At 40.7% G+C, this 19,930-nt stretch overlaps 1 protein-coding gene across 2 annotated transcripts; it reads right to left on the bottom strand.

Moving 5' to 3' along the window:
• Window positions 1-2,110: 2,110 nt before the first annotated feature.
• Window positions 2,111-19,424, bottom strand: phospho2 (phosphatase, orphan 2). Of its 2 annotated transcripts, none has more exons than XM_055012890.1 (4): window positions 18,806-19,424; window positions 17,094-17,188; window positions 16,403-17,000; window positions 2,111-3,035 (listed from the first exon to the last, which is right to left on the bottom strand). In XM_055012890.1, the coding sequence occupies exons 1-3, from the start codon at window positions 18,874-18,876 to the stop codon at window positions 16,435-16,437; spliced, it is 732 nt and encodes a 243-aa protein (XP_054868865.1). In that variant the 5' UTR covers window positions 18,877-19,424; the 3' UTR covers window positions 2,111-3,035; window positions 16,403-16,434. The 2 variants fall into 2 exon arrangements, with proteins under 2 accessions (XP_054868865.1, XP_054868862.1); XM_055012887.1 differs by lacking the exon at window positions 2,111-3,035 and having other exon boundaries at window positions 13,313-17,000; window positions 18,806-18,901; window positions 19,393-19,421.
• Between the last annotated feature and the right edge of the window lie 506 nt (window positions 19,425-19,930).

Raw genomic sequence — 19,930 nt, 5'->3', positions numbered from 1 at the left:
ACAAAATCAGCTCTTTTTGAGTCATGTGTGTGCCTGGAAAACCAAACTTTCTGAGTAAACCAGACCAAACTCTGAAAATCAGTATCCCACTTTGACAACGTCAGTGTTGAGGCTGGCTGTTACTTATGCAACTAAGCATTTTCCTTTAATACAGCAATCCCCATCTAAAGCTTCTTCACACTGAAGAGTTAATTCAGAAAGTAAACAAAGCCTGCTGAGTCTTGGAATGTAATACCAGGTTAGATCTTAGGGAAGTGCTGTCTTTGTGAGTTGCTGGCTCGCTTTCATACTCCAAATCCCTGTTCAGATCTCCATCCATTTGTGCCAGTCTAGTGATATGTTTATTTCTTTCAGTCTATCCTGCCTCTTCACAGGATGTGTGTCTGTCTGAACAGAGATGATAAATCAGTTCTTCAGTTAACTACCGACAGAAGTTCAGGTAACAACAGCACATTTACATTTATATATATTGGGCCAAGGATTTTATCCAAAGCGATGTATAACTGTGGTACAATCAAAACCACAGCAGATCAAGGAGAAGTGTCTTTCTGTTCGCTGTTCCACTGGACATGAACACCATGAGCCTTGTGTGATGTAACAGTGTGAATTAAAATGTATTTTTTTGTTTTTTTAAAGCAAGGCAGGGATCAAGAGATGGAGCAAGACAGAGGTGAGACAGATGAAGGTTTACAGGCTCATTTTCCATCCATCCATCCATCTTCTTACATTTATCGAGAGTCATGGTCCACTTGTATCAGTGATCTCATTCTTTCAATCCCTACCCAGAACTCATGATTATCTGTAGGTGTGAATGTGAGTGTGATTATTTGTCTCTATGGCCCCTTTTCAACCAGTGCTAGTTTGGGCCAAGGCCCGACTTAGCACCAGTTCTTTGTGTTTCACCAACTAAGCACTGGCTCCAAGCTCCAAAAACTGGTGCTTTCCAGGAATCAACTTTTTGCTGGGCCAGAGTTAAGAACTGAGTATGTCACAGGTTGGGGGCAGGGTTACGGTGACCAACGATCAATGGCGGAAACACAGAACAGCCATTTTTAAACAGCCAAGCGAGTAGTAGTAGTGTTTAGTGTTAGTGTTTTGAAAACCGGTAAATATGGATGCCAAATCCAAGCAGCAGTGGACTGTGGAGGAGACCCAGTGCTTCCTGGAACTGTGGTCTTCATATGAAATTCAGTCGAAGTTAGAGGGGACCTCTCAGACCATTCAAAAAGATCCAGCGGGAGATGGCTGCAGCCGGGTACAAGCAGAGCCTCGACTAGCTCCTCAATGAACTTAAAAAGCTCAAAAATGACTACACAGACCAGAAAAGGGAGCTGGGACACAGCAGTGGTCGGCCAAAACAGAGTCCCCATTATGACCTGCTGCATTCCGTGATTCTAACCGAGGCCCTGAACACCACAGCCGTGCTAAAGTTGATGCACGAGAGTGTGACTTGCAGACCGCCGATCCTGATCCCAGTAAGTTTTATTTCTCAAACACTCTGCTGTTAGCCTACTATGAGTACGCTAGCTACAATAGTCCCACATTAATATTATGAACGTTACGCCAGCTAATGTGGTCCGGACACAGGATCAGTGATCAGAGATTGGCGGTGACTATTATTTGCTAGCCAGTTAGCTGCTGGTAAACTAACAAGCTATGAAACAGCGCCTTATTAAACCCGAGAAAAGCAGCAGCAGTATTTTATTACAAGCCCTGTATTCAAAACCTCCTATGTTGTTACACAATGTCCCATTTAGTCATATTACTGAACTATATGGTAATCATTGAAATTTCCCTTTAAGAACCAACAAAACTCTCTGCTAACACATTCTAATTTATGTGTTGATTATGTTTTGCAGCATTAATACAAGTATAAAAAACTGATTCAATTGATCAAGTTAACATGGTGAAGTCAAGAGTGCTGGTAATGTGCAGTTATTTTCATAATTTCAAAGTAAAATGCTGATTGTTCTGTGATTTTCCATCTTTGAAGATGTTGAAATTCAATGCACTGATTTCTTATACACAAATTTTTTGGTGGCTTTTAGTTGTGCCTCAAATAAAGCAAGACATTTAGCACTGTTGTCATTATTATTACACATATTTATTGAAACACTTTACAACATTGTATGGACAAAGCAATAATGAATCAGCTGATGGAGAAAGTGATTTACAATACAGATTCTATCAACATTTCTTGTTAATTCTATTTAGTTGTCAGCCTTGGATGATGAGGTCCCATTGCCAGGACCACTACTCTGCAGCTCGCTAGTCCCATCCTGTGTTACGCTTTTCTTTGAGGCTCAGATGCAGGAAAGTGATGGAGTCCAGCAGTTGCAGCAAACAAATGTTTATTTACAATCAGAAAAAAACTTAAAGAACTACAAATCCAAGAGACCTCAAAAACTGGAAACAACCAGAACTACAAGACAACAACTACAACTAAAACAACAATGCAAACAAAATAAGCTATTGCTGACCCACAACGGGTAAAGCCTGGGCAGGAGAACAACGCTGGAAAACTTTAGGATAACTCAGAAGATCTCTACTAGATCAACGAACTACAAAACACTTCTATGACGCAAAAAAACTTTTACACTCACTCAATTCTAGCTATGGAAAGGGTTGGTCAAACAACCACCTATACTCTAGATGCCTATAGCCAAAAATACACAATGAACCTGATTCGCTAACAAATTCATTTCCCTAAACGGGTTTTAAACACTGTGTAAATAACAACTACAAAGACTACAACTATGCGCCAAAACTACACAACTAAAATCTACTGCGTAGTACTCACTACCAGGGCAATAAACAAGGAAACTCAAACTGAGCCTGCTCGGACTGGTTTCCAGCTGGCAACTGAGAAGCGGGGGGAGAGGCTCGAAGGCAGCACGGACATGCATCTGTTGCTGAGATGGCTGGTGAGGGCAGAAGCCGGAGCTGGTCGGAGGATGGTGGAGGTGAAGGTTGGAGATGAACCAGGTCAGTCCGAATCCAGAAGTGAGATGAACTCCAACAGAAAGCAGTCCAGACTGGAAGGAGAACAGAAGCAAGTTACTGGTGTTCTTAGTCAACGAGGGTATGAATAACTGGGTCAGCACTGACTAGAAGCTTTTACAATCCAACATCGACAGAAGAGTGGAGTCTGGTTAAATAGTGAGGGAGAAGTGAACTGATCGGCTCTGCAACATCTGCTCCCACTTCCGCTGATTACCCAGATGGAGATCATCCAAACCTGCTGCCGCCTCCTCAACATCACACGTTCCTAAAAAGGAAACACACACAAGGGAAGGAGGGGTACTAGCCAGAGCCTGCAGAGACAGGCCTGACATCCTGCAGTTCATCCATGTCGGCCTCCTCCTACCAACAGACCAAATCAAGTAAGATCTGTTTAGACTATGTAGACATCAGCATGATCAATATGTTATCTTTCGGCCCATCCTAAAATCACAAAATACATTTACTTTATGTTAACTGTGTTCATGAATATAGAAAATAATTACTAACAACTAATACCTTTTCAGGTGCTTTCATGCAGGAAAAACTAAGCGGAGTGCTGCTGTGGATCTGTTGCAGTATCTGGAAAGGTCAGAGGAACAGTTCCTGGAATAGATCAGAAGAGACCAAGACCTGGCCTCTGCCGTGCTCCAGAACATCTAGAGGATGGATGAAAATTCAAACACCTTGGCTGGACTGATGGGATGCATGGTGTCGCTGCTGGAGCAACTGTCCCAGAAATGGGACTGTGTTTCTAGGATCATTCTGTTGTCATATCTAGTGTAAGTAGTTTGCCAGCCCTCTTGAGGGCTCCTGTTCTTCATGCTGCCTTTTGGTCTTGCCAGTTCTAGTTGTGACGTTTCATCACTTCCGTTTGTAGTCATTCTGTGTAATTTGTAGTACTCCTGTTGCTTGATTCTCGATTTGTAAAATAAAGCCTGTCATCTTTTATCTACTTGTGTCATGTCAGTTACACTGCACTTGAGCCTCAGTGGGATTCGTAACAGTACAGTCTGGCCAAGATGAGCTCAGCAGGTAATGAGACCGGCGCCGAGGCTACGGCAGCTAGCATTTCTGTTCACCAGGCTTTAGCTTAACAGGGAACGGTACTTGGGCAGCATGAGGAGCTGCTTCGTAGCCTCGTTAGCAGCAATAATGCATTGTTTAACCAACTCTCCCAACTCACAGAGGTCACTCAACTCACGTCTCAGCCTTCGGCTCCTGTTTCCCTTGAGCTAGCTCATTTGGTATGAACCGATATCGCGGTCAACACTAGTGCCATTGCTACAATTCCTACTTGTGAATCTCATGTACCAGTCCAAGAGCGTTACAGTGGGGACTTGGGCTCTTGTCAATCTTTTCTGACCCAGGTTTCTCTAGTGTTGGATTCACAGTCTCATTCTTATGCTACTGATAGAGCTCATATAGCCTATTTAATCAGTCTGTTGTTACACCAATGGTCCTGCAGTGTGGCCGAATATTCTGTGAAGTTCTGCACGGTGGCAGCGGAGTCAGGGTATAATGATGTGGCTCTCTGAAGTGTTTTCTACAAAGGACTTCAAGAGACTCTAATGGATGAATTGCCCATGAGAGATGAAACCACATCCTTGGATCAGTGTATAACCCTGGCCATCAAGTTGGATAACCGTCTACGAGACGGGAAAGGAGTGCACGAGCCTCTACCGGGCCATTCAGGCTAACAGTATCCCCCTGGACTGCTTCACCACCTCCTACAGCATCAGAACCTGCACCCATGCAGCTCTGTCAAGCCCAGTTAAATCCCCAGGAAAAGCAACACCATCGAGAAGCACGACTCTGTCTCTATTGTGGCAAGCCTGGTCACTTCATTGCGTTCTGCCCTCGACAGCCAGCAAGAGTCGGCTCATTGTAAAGGGGGAGTTCCTGGTGAGCTGGACTTCGAAAACCTCCTTACATCGACTGTAGCTGGCAGCTACCCTGTGCTGGCAGTCAGAATCCCTACCGGTCCAGCCTCTGATAGACTCTGGAGCTGAAGAGTGTCTGCTCGACAGCAACCTGATCCGACAACTTAGCATACAGACTGCACCCCTGAATCAGCCTCTGGAAGCCCAAGCCCTGAACGGGTTGTGCCCGGCCCAGGTCACCTGCAGAACTGTCCCTGTATACCTGGTGGTAGCAGGTAATCATCGTGAAAGGATCTCCTTCTGTGTTATTGACTGTTCTAACCCTCCACTAGTTCTTGGCTATCCCTGGCTACACAAGGAAAATCCCCCATCTGGACTGGCAGAGTGGAGAAATCACTTCCTGGAGCCCCTCTTGTCACCAACGCCTGTCTCCACTCAGCTCTCATGCACATGGAGCCTTCGCCCCCTGCACCACCAGAGATCATTAACATAGACTCCATCTCCAATCAGTACCATGACCTGGCCCCTGTTTTCAGTGAAACCTGTACAATGTCTTTTGCCCCCTCATCGACTCCAAGACTGTGCTATCAAGTTATTCCCTGGTGCCACACTCCCCTCCAGTCATCTCTATAATCTGTCCAAGCCAGAACAAACTGCAATGGAAACATACATCCGAGATTTCCTGGCTGCAAGCACAATCCCCCCATCATCCATTTTTCTTCGTGGACAAAAAAGACGGCACACTCCACCCCTGCATAGACTTACATGGCCTTAATGACATAACAATCAAGCACGCTTACCCCCTGCCTCTGATCAGTTCAACCTTTAGCCCCCTGCACAGGGCCACCATCTTCACCAAACTCAACCTCAGAAATGCCTACCATCTCATCCGCAACCGCAAAGGTGACAAGTGGAAGATGGCCTTCAACACTCCCCTGGGGCACTTAGAGTACTTGGTCATACCCTTCGTTCTCACAAACACCCCTGCTGCATTCCAGAACCTGATAAATGATGTACTCCGGGACATGATTAACCGCTTTGTCTTCATTTACCTCAACGATGTCCTCATCTGCTCCCGAACCCTGGAGGAACACATCTATCACATCTGCCAAGTCCTGGAAAGGCTGCTGAAGAACAAGCTCTTCGTCAAAGGTGAGAAATGTGAGGTCTCCTTCCTGGGATACGTCATTTCTCCTGGTGAGGAGAAAACGGACCCTGAAAAACTTACTGCTTTCCGGGACTGGCCCACTCCTGTGAACTAAAAACAGCTCCAGTGGTTCCTGGTGTTCGCAAACTTCAATCAACGCTTCAAATGTGACTATAGTAAAATCACTGCCCCGCTTACTGCTCTCACCTCCACTGCTAAGTCCTTCTTCTGGTCTCCCGAAGCTTAGCGTGACTTCATGGATCTCAAGCATTGCTTCAGCTCAGCTTCTATACTCACCCAACCCTATCAAAGTTGCTGTTCATTGTGGAGGTGGATGCTTCAGATACAGGAGTCAGCGCTGTCCTCTCTCAGCGCTCTCCACAGGATCAGAAACTCCATCCCTGTGCCTTCTTCTCCTGCTGTCTTTCCCCAACGGAACGCAACTACAATATGGGCAATCGGTAGCTGATAGCAGTCAAAATGACTTTAGAAGAATGGCGTCACTGGTTGGAGGGATCTAAACAACCATTCATCGTCCGGACCAATCACAAAAACCTTGAGTACATCAAGTCAGCTAAGAGGCTGAACTCCTTTCAAGCTTGCTGGACACTGTTCTTTGGACAATTCAACTTTTCCTTAACCTACTGCTCAGGATTCCAAAACGTTAAGTCGGATGCCCTCTCCCGTCAGTTCACGGCCAACGACAACCCCATAGAACCTGAGACCATCCTGTTCAAGTCCTGCTTTGTTGTCCCTCTTACATGGCAAGTTGACGCCCAAGTACGCCAAGCCCACAGACAACATCCAGATCCAGGTAACGGCCCTGCTAATCGTTTATTTGTTCCTAATCCAGTCCGTTCTCAGGGTCTGCAGTGGGGATATTCCTCCCATGTCACCTGTCACACAGGCTTTGCCTGGACATTAGAGGTTCTTCGCCGCAACTTCTAGTGGCCCACCATGGAGGTCGATACCCAGGAGTTTGTCGCTGCATGTTCTACCTGTGCACAGAACAAAACATCCAACTAGCCCAGTCCTGGGTTGCTGCAGCCACTCCCCATTCCTAAACAGCCATTGTCGCACATCACTGTGGATTTCGTGACTGGCTTGCCTCTCTCTCAAGGCAACACTACTATCCTGACTATTGTTGACTGTTTTTCCAAGGCTGCTCGTTTTGTCCCCCTACCCAAGTTACCTTGGCCAAAGAGACAGCGAAAGTCATGATCCATCAAGTCTTCAGGCTCTACGGCATTCCCACAGACATTGTGTCAGATCGTGGTCCTCAGTTCACCTCTGAAGTCTGGAAATCCTTCTGCTCCTCCTTGGGAGCTACGGTCAGTCTTACTTCTAGTTTTCACCCACAATCTAATGGTCAAACTGAACGTACTAACCAGCCCCAAGAAGTCTTCCTCTGATGTATGGTCTCTGAGAATACCACATCCTGGAGTGAACAGCTACCCTGGATAGAATACACTCACAACTCTCTGACTAGTGAATCCTCTGGATTATCCCCTTTTCCGTGCTCCCTTGGCTACCAACCACCCTTGTTCCCTTCCCAAGAACAGGAAATCACCATTCCTTCCGTCCAGGTCCTGGTCAAATGGTGTGAAGGGACCTGGAAGAAGGCCCGATGATCCCTCCTGCGAGCATCCCAGTGGATGTCGGCCCAAGCCAACCGCCATCAGACACCAACCCCTTCCTACTAACTTTTCAGTTCAATTCAATTTATATAGTGCCAATTACAGTCAAATTGTCTCGAGACACTTTACAGAACCCATATGCCTGACCCCCAGAGCAAGCCAAAAGGTGACAGTGGCAAGGAAAACACTCTTTTAACAGGGAAAAAAGCCTCGAGCAGAACCCGGCTCTAATGTGGGGGGACCCATCTGCCTGCTAACCAGGCTGGAAGGTGTAGCTTCAGGCCAAGGATCTCCCCCTCCGTGTGGAATCAAGAAAGTTTGCTCCACAGTTTGTTGGGCACTTCGAAGTTGAGCGCATAGGGAACCCCAGTTCTGTATACCTCAAGTTGCCTTCCTCCATGAAGATTCACCCTTTGTTTTATGTCTCTTAGCTCAAACCCATTATGGAGAGCTCCCTGGCTCCCCCTGTCCGTCCCCCTTCGCCTCCCAGGATTATTGATGATGCATCAGTGTATACTGTTCAGCACTTGGACGTCTGCCGGTGGGGCTGATGGGTGTAGTACTTGGTGGACTGGGAAGGTTACAGTCCAGAAGAAAGAAGTTGGTTCCCTAAACACCAGATTCTGGATCCAGACCTTATCTGGGATTTCAATAGGCGTCACCCGACCAACTGGCTCGTGCACCTGGAGGTGCACATAGAGGTAGGGTACTGTTGCAGCCACAGCCCCTGGCTCTAGGTAGTGGCAGCTCTCTTCCTTCGCCCTCCCTTCTCTGTTCTGTGCATTGTACATGTTTTTTTTTTTAATTTATTTTTTGATAACTCAATAAATAGGACATAAAGACAAATGGGTTTAAAGAGGTTTCTGGTTTTAATTGCATTATTAGAAATACATGATTAAAAACATAACAACATTTTAACATGCTGCCTCTTAACAGTGTTAAATTACTTGGTGCATGTTTTAATGAGCATTTACAAAGATGTTTAAAGAAAGTGTATCATCAAGATGATGATAATTTACATCAATGACCAGCATCAATATCAATCTCATATGTGACAGGTGCTTTTAAAATATGCCAACATTATAAATTGCCACTTTTGTACAATAGGTTTGATAAACAACATTTAACAGGTGCCCTCAACTTGCTTCATTTTAAATGAAGAACAAAATGAAAAGTTCACCGGGTGCATCCCGACACAAGCAAAGGATGACTCACTCTTGCAGAGCTTGCTTAAAACACTTATAACACTAGCTATAGCTGATGCAATATTACATCATTACCTATGCATGTCAATCTTATCTGATGTAATCTGTAAGAAATAATGCCATGCACTTTAGTCATCTGGAGGCATTTAAGAGGCTTTCTTTTAACACCACTGGAAGTTTTCTTTTGAAGTGGCATGTGGAAATCCAACACTCTGTCCTGATACTACCATATAGCATAACTAGAATACTGTGAGAAATCAGGATAAAGTCCCTAACCATTCACACACACTTGTTCATTTTACTCAAACTTGAATGACAATGTAGAAAATCAGACCTTGACTACTTGTTCACTGAGCTGTTATTTGAGGCAAGACATATGCACATATACATATATTTGTGTGTGTGTGTGTGTGTGCGTGTGTGTATATATATATATATATATATATATATATATATATATATATATATATTAGGGCTCCCACAAACGACGCGTCAACGAATCGCCTGAGCACAATACGTCATCAAAAGCGGAAGTGAGCGCGCAATGCAACAGAAATCACCGTCCGAGTGGAGCGCGGAACACGCATGGACATCCGCGCTGTATCGTGCATATATAGTATATGCACGATGCGGCGCGGATGTCCGCGCTGTATCGTAAACGCGGATGTCCACGCTGTATTGTGCATATATAATATATGCATATACTATATATGCACGATACAGCGCGGATGTCCATGCATGTTCCGCGCTCCACTCGGACGGTGATTTCTGTTGCATTGCGCGCTCACTTCCGCTTTTGATGACGTATTGTGCTCAGGCGATTCGTCGACGCGTCGTTTGTGGCAGCCCTAATATATATATATATGTATATATGTATATATATATATATATATATATATATATATATATATATATATATACATATATATATATATATATACATATATATATCACTCATTCTTGAGAGTTGGGACAAAACATGTCCTACATAGAAAAGTGTAATTTACATAAAAAATCAAGAAATTCTACTTACAAAGTTAAATCTAAAGGAACTGTGTATACCTTTGTTATTTTTTAGCAATCATTTTAATCTTTTTTGGGAAATTTTCTTTAATTGTATGGTCTATCTTTAGAAGGTCCATGTTATTGTATTTGTCCTCAGCAAGGGTTCACAATAGTGATCTGCCCAAAAAAACATTTAAACACTCTAAAATTATGAATACATATATGTCAAAATAAACAGAAGGGTTATAAATATGTAAAAACAATGCATGAATTGAACGTCAAACAATATTTTCCATAAAAAGCTGTCGATCAAAGTTGTGTCCACAGTTTCAGTCAACTCCATCAGATTTTTTCATAAACCTCATTAAATCAGGCAATAGCAGGGTCAGCATATCCATGAAGACCTCTTTTCGTCTTCCTGGCTGAGCTGAATGCAACATTACAACACATACTCTGGTAAGTTTTAAAGTTTTTGACATTTTTGACAAACAGTGCCAATATTCCTATGGTCACAGCTGGATCATGTCAACACCGTCTTTCCATTATTTTAAGTTTTTTTTTAAACCACAGTGGGTTGAATTTAAGTGTTTTAGTGAGGTTATTGAGACAGCTAGCAACTGAAGAAAAAACAGCTAGCTGCAGTGTACAATACATGTTTTGGAGGGAAAATACTTGCCCTTATGTCAACTCCATCAGACGTCAACTCCGTCAGATTCTTTGTCTTACAGAGTTGACGTGTAAGCTGATGGAGTTGACAAATCCACCCATAACCTCTTATTGTGCTAAGATAATATTATTTGTTAACTTAGTAAAGGATTAATATTTTATTTCAGGGTTTTTTAAAGACATATAAGGACATACAGTCATGGAAAAAACTATTAAACCATCCTTGCTTTCTTCAATTTCTTGTTCGTTTCAATGCCTGGTACCACTAAAGGTATATTACCTGAAGAATACAATGAACATGACTAAAAATGCAGCTGATTACATAATACTTTATGTCCTATTTGACATGCTTCAGCTTCATTGTATTCACAGGATATATAAGAGGCCATTTCATGTCATAAGCAGCACTGCACATGCAAAGGCCTAGAGTGGTTTCCTGCTTACATTCAAGCCGTAACACAACTCAGAAGTTGTCAGCTCTCATATAATACCTAAAACTAAAGAGTTATATGAAGCTACAAAGGCAGCCATCTTGGCACTGCTGGAAATTGGCATGAGTGAGAGACAGGTAGCGAAAAAACTGAAGATCTCCAAGACAGCCATTCAGTACACAAAGAAAAAGCAAGCCCAACATGGTTCTACCAAACTGCTAGCTGGTCTCCGCAGGAAACATCTTTCTACCCACCAGATGACCGTCACTCATCTGTTCAGATGTCAGGAATCATCCTCAGACATCCAGTGACCTTAAAAATGAGTGGGCACCATCGAGAAATGTCATTTATCGGGCAAAGACAGTTGGAAACAGACTTGTTGAAGCTGGTCTGAAGTCCCACAGGGCAGAAAGAAGCCCTTCATCGAGGAAAGGCAGAGGAAAGCCCAGTTACTCTTTGCTGGGATCACAAGGATTGGACTGTTGATGGTTGGGCTAAGGTTCTCTTCAGGGATGAATCCAGTTTTCAGTTGATGCCCTCTCCAGCCAACTTACTGGTTAGGAGGAAGCCTGGAGAAGCTACAAACCAGACTGTCTGCCCCTACAGTAAAACATGAGGGTGGATCAATGACCATCTGGGGTTGTTTCAGTCTGGGTGGAACAGGGCAAATGAACCAGGTCGTGTACAGGGCTACTCTTGAAAGCAGTCTTCTTCCATCAGCTGGAAAACTCTTTCCTGCCTTGAATGACTGGATTTTCCAACAAGACAATGTCCCTTACCCCATGGCAAGGTCAGTTAAAGCCTGGATGGAGAACCAAAACATTGGAACCATGCCTTGGCTGCTCAATCATCAGATCTAAATCCAACTGAAAACCTGTGGAAAATCATCAGACGCAAAATGGAGAACCACAAGCCCAAAAACAAAGCAGATTAGTTAGAATTAGTGCAACAGGAATGGGCTGCTATGACAGCAGAACAATGTGGTGGAGAGCAGCCAAGATGCATGGCTGCAGTCATCAGAAACAGTGGTTATGACTCAGTATTAACTCCTGTGTGTATCATGTGAGTAAAACAGACAGAAAAGAAAACATGGAATCCTAAAAGCTGTTTTTGGCAGTACAATGCCATAGCTATTGATGTAAGAACTTAAGTGGTTTTGGTTATTATCAAGAAAACCATAGAAAATGTCTGATAATCAGCTTTGAAATTAAACTCTTATAACCTATTTATGTTGTTATCATTATATTTGTCCAAACAAATGTACCTTTAGTTGTACCGGACATTAAAATGAACTAGAGATTGAAGAAAACAAGGGTGGTCTAGTCATTTTTTCCATGACTGTATATAACAAGAACTACATCATTTAGCCATACGGTAAAACCTACACTTCTAACTTGTACAGCATGTTCAGGCTTTGGTTGACTTATTATTGTGTCACTTTCCCAACATTTATGTATTTAATTTTTTTCAAAAAGTCACTGTAGATTTTCGCAGCATCTGGTTGCGAAACTGAATATTACATCAGATGGCAGCCTCTGTAGATGGACCCATTTCTATGTATATATAAAGCGCAAATTCTAATTTCAGGAAAATGCAACATTTCTTAATTTCATGGAATTATGCTGGAATTTGTTTATAAATATTAGTCTATATTCAATTTCTGTCAACACCGACAGTTCCTCGTCAACACCATCAGATGTAGGTTTTCTTAATTTTTGAAAGAAAATATTCATTCTTTCTTCAGTTTGTTGTTCATGTAATAAAGGATCATCTGATCTACATCCTCTTATATCTTAATTATTTAAGGAATTATTTTTTACAATATTAAAATTCAAAACAAAGTATGAAAATGACGATATCTAGAAATCAGATTTTTCAGAATAGTGTGAAATCACAACTTCAGTTTACATGATGTATTTTATTCCATATCAGAGTAACTAAACCTTACAACAACATAATTCAGAACTTTAGATTCTTGTTGGACTGGAAGAATTAAAATTGTACACTTCTTAGTGTGTCTGACGGAGTTGACACAAATCAAGTTCGAATGGGAAACATGTTTATTTTTCAAAAAAATAGTTTTTTTTAGAACCTGTTCCTTTACATGGTTAAATAGCTAAGACATTTCTTTACAGAAATATATAACTGTAAATAATACAGGGTGGATTTTTTAAAAAATGATTTTTAAAACCTGTTTTGTCCCAACTCTGAAGAATCAGTATATATGTGTGTGTATATATATACACACACACACATATATATATATATATATATATATATATATATATATATATATATATATATATATATATATATATATATATATATATATATATATATATATAAGTGAATGGGACACAGGTGGGACTTTAAAAAATTAGACCTGACATGTAAAACAGTTAACATCATTGGAGGAGAGAGATGTTCACAGCCACAAAACAGTACACATTAAGTACACAACATAAGAAAAACAAACAATAATTTCAAATGTCCACACTTTTCTATTCCAATAAACAGCACGTAAACACCAACTTTGACATATTATTTAGCCATATAATTTGAAATCTTTGAAAACAAGAAAAATATTTCAGTTGTGGAAATTCAGCGTTTAATTTCTACTGCCCTGTTTAGCTTGTTATTCATCTGAGATAAGTTAATGTAGAGCTGCAAAATATAAAAATACTGGCAATAGCCATTAATCTAAAATTACATATGCCTTTTCCACTGAAGACATTCAAACATGTTGGAAAAGCACAGCTGTGATTAATACTGTACAGTGAAGGATGGCTGGGTTTCATTTAGCTGCTTTAGTTTCAAGGTCCTATTACACTTCCTGGGACACTTGAATGGAACACAACATACTGCCATCAGTATTGCCTGTGCTTCTCCTGCAATGTCAAGTTAAAATGTCTACTGTAAAAAAAAAAAAAAGTCTAGTGCAATTAAAAATATACTGGCAGCACATTAAAAGGTCAAGTGTTTTTGGATGACTGATAGTGTAAATTGTATAAGTTAGTTGAAGTGCTCTCCAACGGCTTTGCAAGCACAGCTGAGGTGATAACTAACTTAAAAGCACATTTACCATCTGAACCACAAAAACTGACAACAGGTTTGAAAGGCATATTATGATTTTTTGTTTGTTTTTAAATGGCTAAAATTTATCAAAGCCAAACAACGTAGAATTTTCATCTTCAGGGCAGTCCTTTAACTCATCACATGTGATGAACTATTCAGTCAAGAAAAATAACCCAATTTAAACTTCAAAATCCCTTTACTGTACATATTACTTTAAATTTTTCAGCAAAAATAAACACTTTGCAGCGGATTCTGTAAAAAAATTAAAATTCTGTGCACTTTGGTGCATCAGAGAGGCAATGACTGAATCAGCTGCACTTTTTAATAAAGTTTAACTGGATGAAAGCTAGACATTTTCCCATGTTTCAAGTTCTAATGCTAATACAAGTAGCAGCTGGCTTTAGCTTTATATTATGTATGCAGATATGAAAGCAGCATCAATCTTTCTATCTTGCTCTTAAAGTATTTCAAAATCTTAGAACATTTTTACACCCTAATGTATGTCCCTTTTTAATTAAAAAAAAAAAGCTTAGAAGACATTTTGTTCATTGAACTCTTATGGTGAGAACAGTGTGCAGCATGTAGTGACTGACCTTATGAATCTTATGATTAAAAAAGAGGATAAGAAAAGGAACTATCATTTTACTTTGTATGTACTCTTATTACAAAGGGAACAATTGCTGCTCCTGCTCCTGTTGTTGTCACATTGGTAAACTGAAATGGTTTACACTGTTTGAAATGTGACACTTTGTGCCTTCAAACAATGACTCAAAATGTGTTCATCCTATATAAAAGGCAGCAGCAGCATTTTCACACAACCGAGTGAATGTTGCAATGAATGATATACAGACATGGAAAATATTATTCGACCACCTTTGCCCAAAAACAAAGCAGATTTGTTTTAATTTGTGCAACAGGAATGGGCTGCTGTGACAGCAGAACAATGTCAGAAGCTGGTGGAGAGCATGACAAGATGCATGGCTGCAGTCATCAGAAACAATGGTTATGCAATCAAGTACTAACTCCTGTGTGTATCATGTGACTAAAACAGACAGAAAAGAAAACATGGAATGTCTAAAAACACTGTTTTTGGCAGTACAATACCATAGCTATTGATGTAAGAACTTAAATGATTTTGGTTATCAAGAAAACCATGGAAAATGGCGAGATTTTAGCTCTTAAATGAAACTCCTATGAGCTGTTTTTGTTATCATTATATTTGTCCAAACAACCTTTAGTTGTACCAGGCACTAAAATGAACAAGAAATTGAAGAAAACAAGAGTGGTATAATAATTACTGCCATGACTATATGTCCATGACTATACATTTTAGCACACCAGATGCCATTATACTGCCTTTTGATTCAGCCTACTGTCCCTAATAGATTTTTCTGTCAACCCTGTTTATGGAAAGTCAAGATCTCCATGAGTTTCACTTCATCAGATCCTGTTAACTTGCTACCTCCCCTGTTCAGGCCTCACATAACAACTGAGATCTTAAATACTAAACTAAATATAACTTCAATGGAATCTTGGGCTAGCAACATACACTGCACATGGAAATATTGTTGTGATATTTATGTATTTTGATCAGTCTCACAAGTTTCCATTGAGAAACACATCAGATGAGGGACAAATTAGCCCTTTGTACTCCAAAACCCAAGGATGAATATGACAGGTATGTTATCTTTCAAAATAATCAAAGAAAATAATACTTTTTTTTTCTAAATCACCAGAAATTACACCATTTATCAAATGGTTTGTCTGTGAAAACAGAAAGAACTGGGCCTGACAGCAGGTTGTTTACAAAGAGCAAATAGGAGACAAGTATGTAAACAAATTTAAAATCTAGGTAGTAAAATATCTTTAGTAAGTATAGGCAACATTTTGTTTTTAAGAATTGGTGACACCCCTGGGATTTTTTTAATTCCGTAAAATAAACCAAGAAAAGTAACTAACCTTATATTTTTTATGACTAATTCCATTTTAATTCTGTTATGCTGAATGGAGGACTGCTGTCTCCATGAAGGAGCAGGATTCTATATTGCAAAGAAAAATGCTCACGGTGAGTAAAAACATGACAGGAGCAAATAATGCCCAGAAACTGCTTTAGAATCAAAGGGTTAGGACAGTCCATCCATAATTTGTGAGTTGTTACTATTAGGGTAAAACTCCTTGCAGATGAATTAGTAATTTTCAGAGATTTGTAAATAAATGTAAATAGTTGTATCATCCATCTTAAAGTCTTTCAATTATAAATACTGTAATGACAATGTGAAAAAAACACCAAAGTATGTTGTCTCTTCTACAATACAGGATCAAAATCTGCACTAAGTGCAAATATCTCACTTACATCCAAAAAGTGAATCACTCCTCTGGCTGTGGCTATGACTGCATACTCGTTTTCAGCTCCTGCAGGATCTCAGTGCCACTGCTCCAGGCAATGACCCCAGACTTTAGAGAAGCATCACCTTCCTGACCTTCCAGTTTGGCAAGCAGTTTCTCCAAAGTGTACCCCTTCCTGGGCATCACAACATCGTGGCCTCTCAGACAAGAAGTAGGGCAGAGATCATTCCCACCATCTCCCACGTAAAAGATCTGCTTATATCCCACACCTCTGTCAGACTGCTGAGACAGGTAAAGTTCCAGGACTTTTTTCTTGCAGAGGTTGATAGGGCATCGATCGCAGTCATGAGAATGATAGCTCTGTACCTCCATGTACCCAGACTCATTGAACTTAGCCGGGTTGGTGAAAATCTGGTCGACAGCTGCCTGGAGTCCCGCTGCCTGAAGGATCCAGTCTATGAACAAGGTGTTGGAGTCAGAGATGACTATGCAGTCAATGCTGCTTTTATTCTCTGATATAAATGTTAGCACGTCTGTCATTCCAGGCGTGAAGGGGATGGTCTCCATCACACTGCGGACCCTGTCGGGGCTCACCTCCTGGTCTCCTGCATGAAACAATGAAAAAATGTAAGGACTAAAGAATGAGCAAGTTGTAGGAAGCAATTAAACACCACACAAACAGTATTATGAACTCTCACCCATGTAGCTCATCACCCGGCCCATAAACTCTGTCCAGCGACCTTTTCTGTAAGAATTCTTCACAGAGTCAGGAAGAGTCTGACTTGGAAGGCATCTGAGAAAAGAAGAAAACAGAGAGATGTTAATTGTAAACATAGGCATACATTTTGTGAGGTTTATTTAAAATTTAAAACACAACTATTTGCCCAACCTGAATGCAATTTTTCAGTTGACACTGATATTATTTTTAATCAAAACTGACTGATAGCATGAATTGAGTACAGGAGACATTTGTCCCAATGCTAATATTGCTGTTTTGTCAATGGACATACACCAATCAGCTACAACTTTATGACCACTCACAGGTGAGGTGAATAACATCAATCATGTTGTTATAACGTTCTGCTGGGAAACCTTGAATCCTGACATTCATGTGGATGTTTGACATGCATCACCCACTTAAGCATTGCAAGTCAAGCAGCCCTCCACTCCTCATGACAACAGCAGTCCTTGATGCCAGTTGCCACCCTCCATAGGACAATGCACCCCAACACACCGCAAAAACTGTTCAGGAGTGACCCAGGGAACACGACAGCGCTAAGGTGTTGACCCAGGTTCCACACTACCCAGATCCAACACAATATTAGGCAGGCAGTCATAATGTTATGCCTGATCGGTGTATAGCGTCACCCTCAAAATTGCCTTAATTACAGGGGTCATTTGACTGGGGGAATGCTGTCTAAGTCAATCTTGGCTCAGCTTGGGTACCTGAGCTCTGAGTGGAAACCATTAAGAATCACAGAAGATTTTGTCACAGTGACAATTTGCTAGCTAAACCTCTACAACGCTCTTTTATTGTCAACACAGAAATGCCCAAAGTCTAAGTGACTGCCTCCCCAGGTCACTACAGTATTAAAGGCCAACAAGCTGCAGTCTTCCATCTCATTAAACAGTAAGAGACTCCACCTGGTGTAACAACCAGGTACTACAGCTAATGTGCAATACATTTTCTGACATGCATTTCCATTATCTTCTGAATTATAAGTTGCTTTTTTTTTTGTACTACATACAGTCTGACTCACCGGACATAAGCTTCGGGCACAACCATGCCAATTCTGTTGTGCATTTTATCTCCCTTTCCACTATTTGTGTGTTACTGCTTTCAAAATATCCTTCACTACCAGAAACAACTACTTTTGGTCTACCACAGTAAAAATTGCAAGATAAGTCAAAGTTTTAGATCAAACAATAAGGTAGCCTTGCTTATTTTAATAAGTGAATCAGTAATATTAATGACAATGCTTGCCTTCCTGCATGTAAATGTTGCACGAAAGCAATTCTTCTATGTCTATTTTGCAGGGGCACCATTACAGCATCCTGACAATGAGTGCAGCCGAACGAATATCCATGCTGTGGACGATGGTCTAGCTTTACAAAACTTAGTGGAAATAAAGTCAATATTCAAAATCAATACAAAAGTCTCAAAAACCTAATTTCCACCATATTTTGAATATGAATATGAGAGGTAAACCGCATTTGCATTTCCCTTACATAAATAAAGATATTTTTACTATAGATTGATGCAGAACACACATGCACTATTGCATAAAAATTCACCAGGATGCAGAAAAGTGTTTGCTGCTCAAAATTCCTTGTTTGTACTGAAAAATCATATTTTTTGCCGGCATTCTGCTCCCCTAATTAGCCTTGTAATGGAACTTCATTTACCAACCTGATCACCCAGGTGTCACTGTTGTCATCAACGACAGTGTGGTCAAAGTCAAACACCATCAGAATCTTCATTTTTTTTTTTTTTTTTTTTTTTTACCTGGAAAAAGACACAACACATTCAAATTACCCGGTAAAGATATTGATATTATTTCGGACCTAAAATGCACTCCTTTTATTAACTAACATTAATTTTAAACAACAGATCTCACACAGTTTCTTTTTTAATCAGAAGTCTTTCCCTATTATAGATCCCTCTTTTCAATAGGCCGATTGCAGCACAACATCTCAGCTAACACCAAAGTAGCTTTAAATTTTTGTCTTTCTCTATATAGGCAAAGTTTCAACTCACTAAGTTTTAAATAACTCATTTTTACACGGAGTCTGGTTTGAGCTCGTCTCCCCACCACAGAATGTGTAGTAAACGGCCTAGCCACACAGCTAACCTTCCCGGTAAATTCTGTCCCTTTCGTTCACGTCGGGCTGCGGAGTAATAACAGGGATTATGCTGATTTCTGTTTTTTGTTTTTGTTTTTTTACTGTACACAGCATAATAGGCATAAAAGTTGAGTTAAAGGACGGCAAACTGACCTCATCCAGCCTGTCATAAATCCACCGGTCCGTCTTCCTCCCTGTCTTCTGTCAGAATACGTGCAACAGTCACAGCTCATTACCGCCACCTGGTGGTCCTGCCTATAAACTGTATATACAACATTTACACTGTGTTCAAATATCTCTTCTTTGACTGTTGGTTTTTAAATAATCATTACAATAATTATATCTATAGTCGCTCATCGATAGTCCAAAGCAAGTGTAATATTTCAGTGTTCAGATGTACCTTAAATGTTTTTGTATTATTTTTATTATTTTGAAATGTGTGTTGTGCCATAATGGAAGATTTTGCGAATGCACATGTTGTAGTACACTATATTTGCTCTGATGTAAAATGAATATTAACAGTTTAGATCTACTATATTGAAAATACAAGCCCCAAAGTAGGAGCTCAACACAACAAAAGTCAGCACACCTTCCATTACTGAGATTAAGAACTTTTCATTTTTTCAGGACTTCACAGATCCACCTGGATTTTTTGACAACAGACTCAGTTATCCTCTGTATGGATAACACC

This window comes from Amphiprion ocellaris, chromosome 1 (assembly GCF_022539595.1).
Source record: "Amphiprion ocellaris isolate individual 3 ecotype Okinawa chromosome 1, ASM2253959v1, whole genome shotgun sequence".
In the NCBI taxonomy this organism is placed as follows: Eukaryota; Metazoa; Chordata; class Actinopteri; family Pomacentridae; genus Amphiprion; species Amphiprion ocellaris.
Note: the sequence above shows the minus strand (reverse complement) of the source record. Positions and strands in the feature narration are given on the sequence as shown.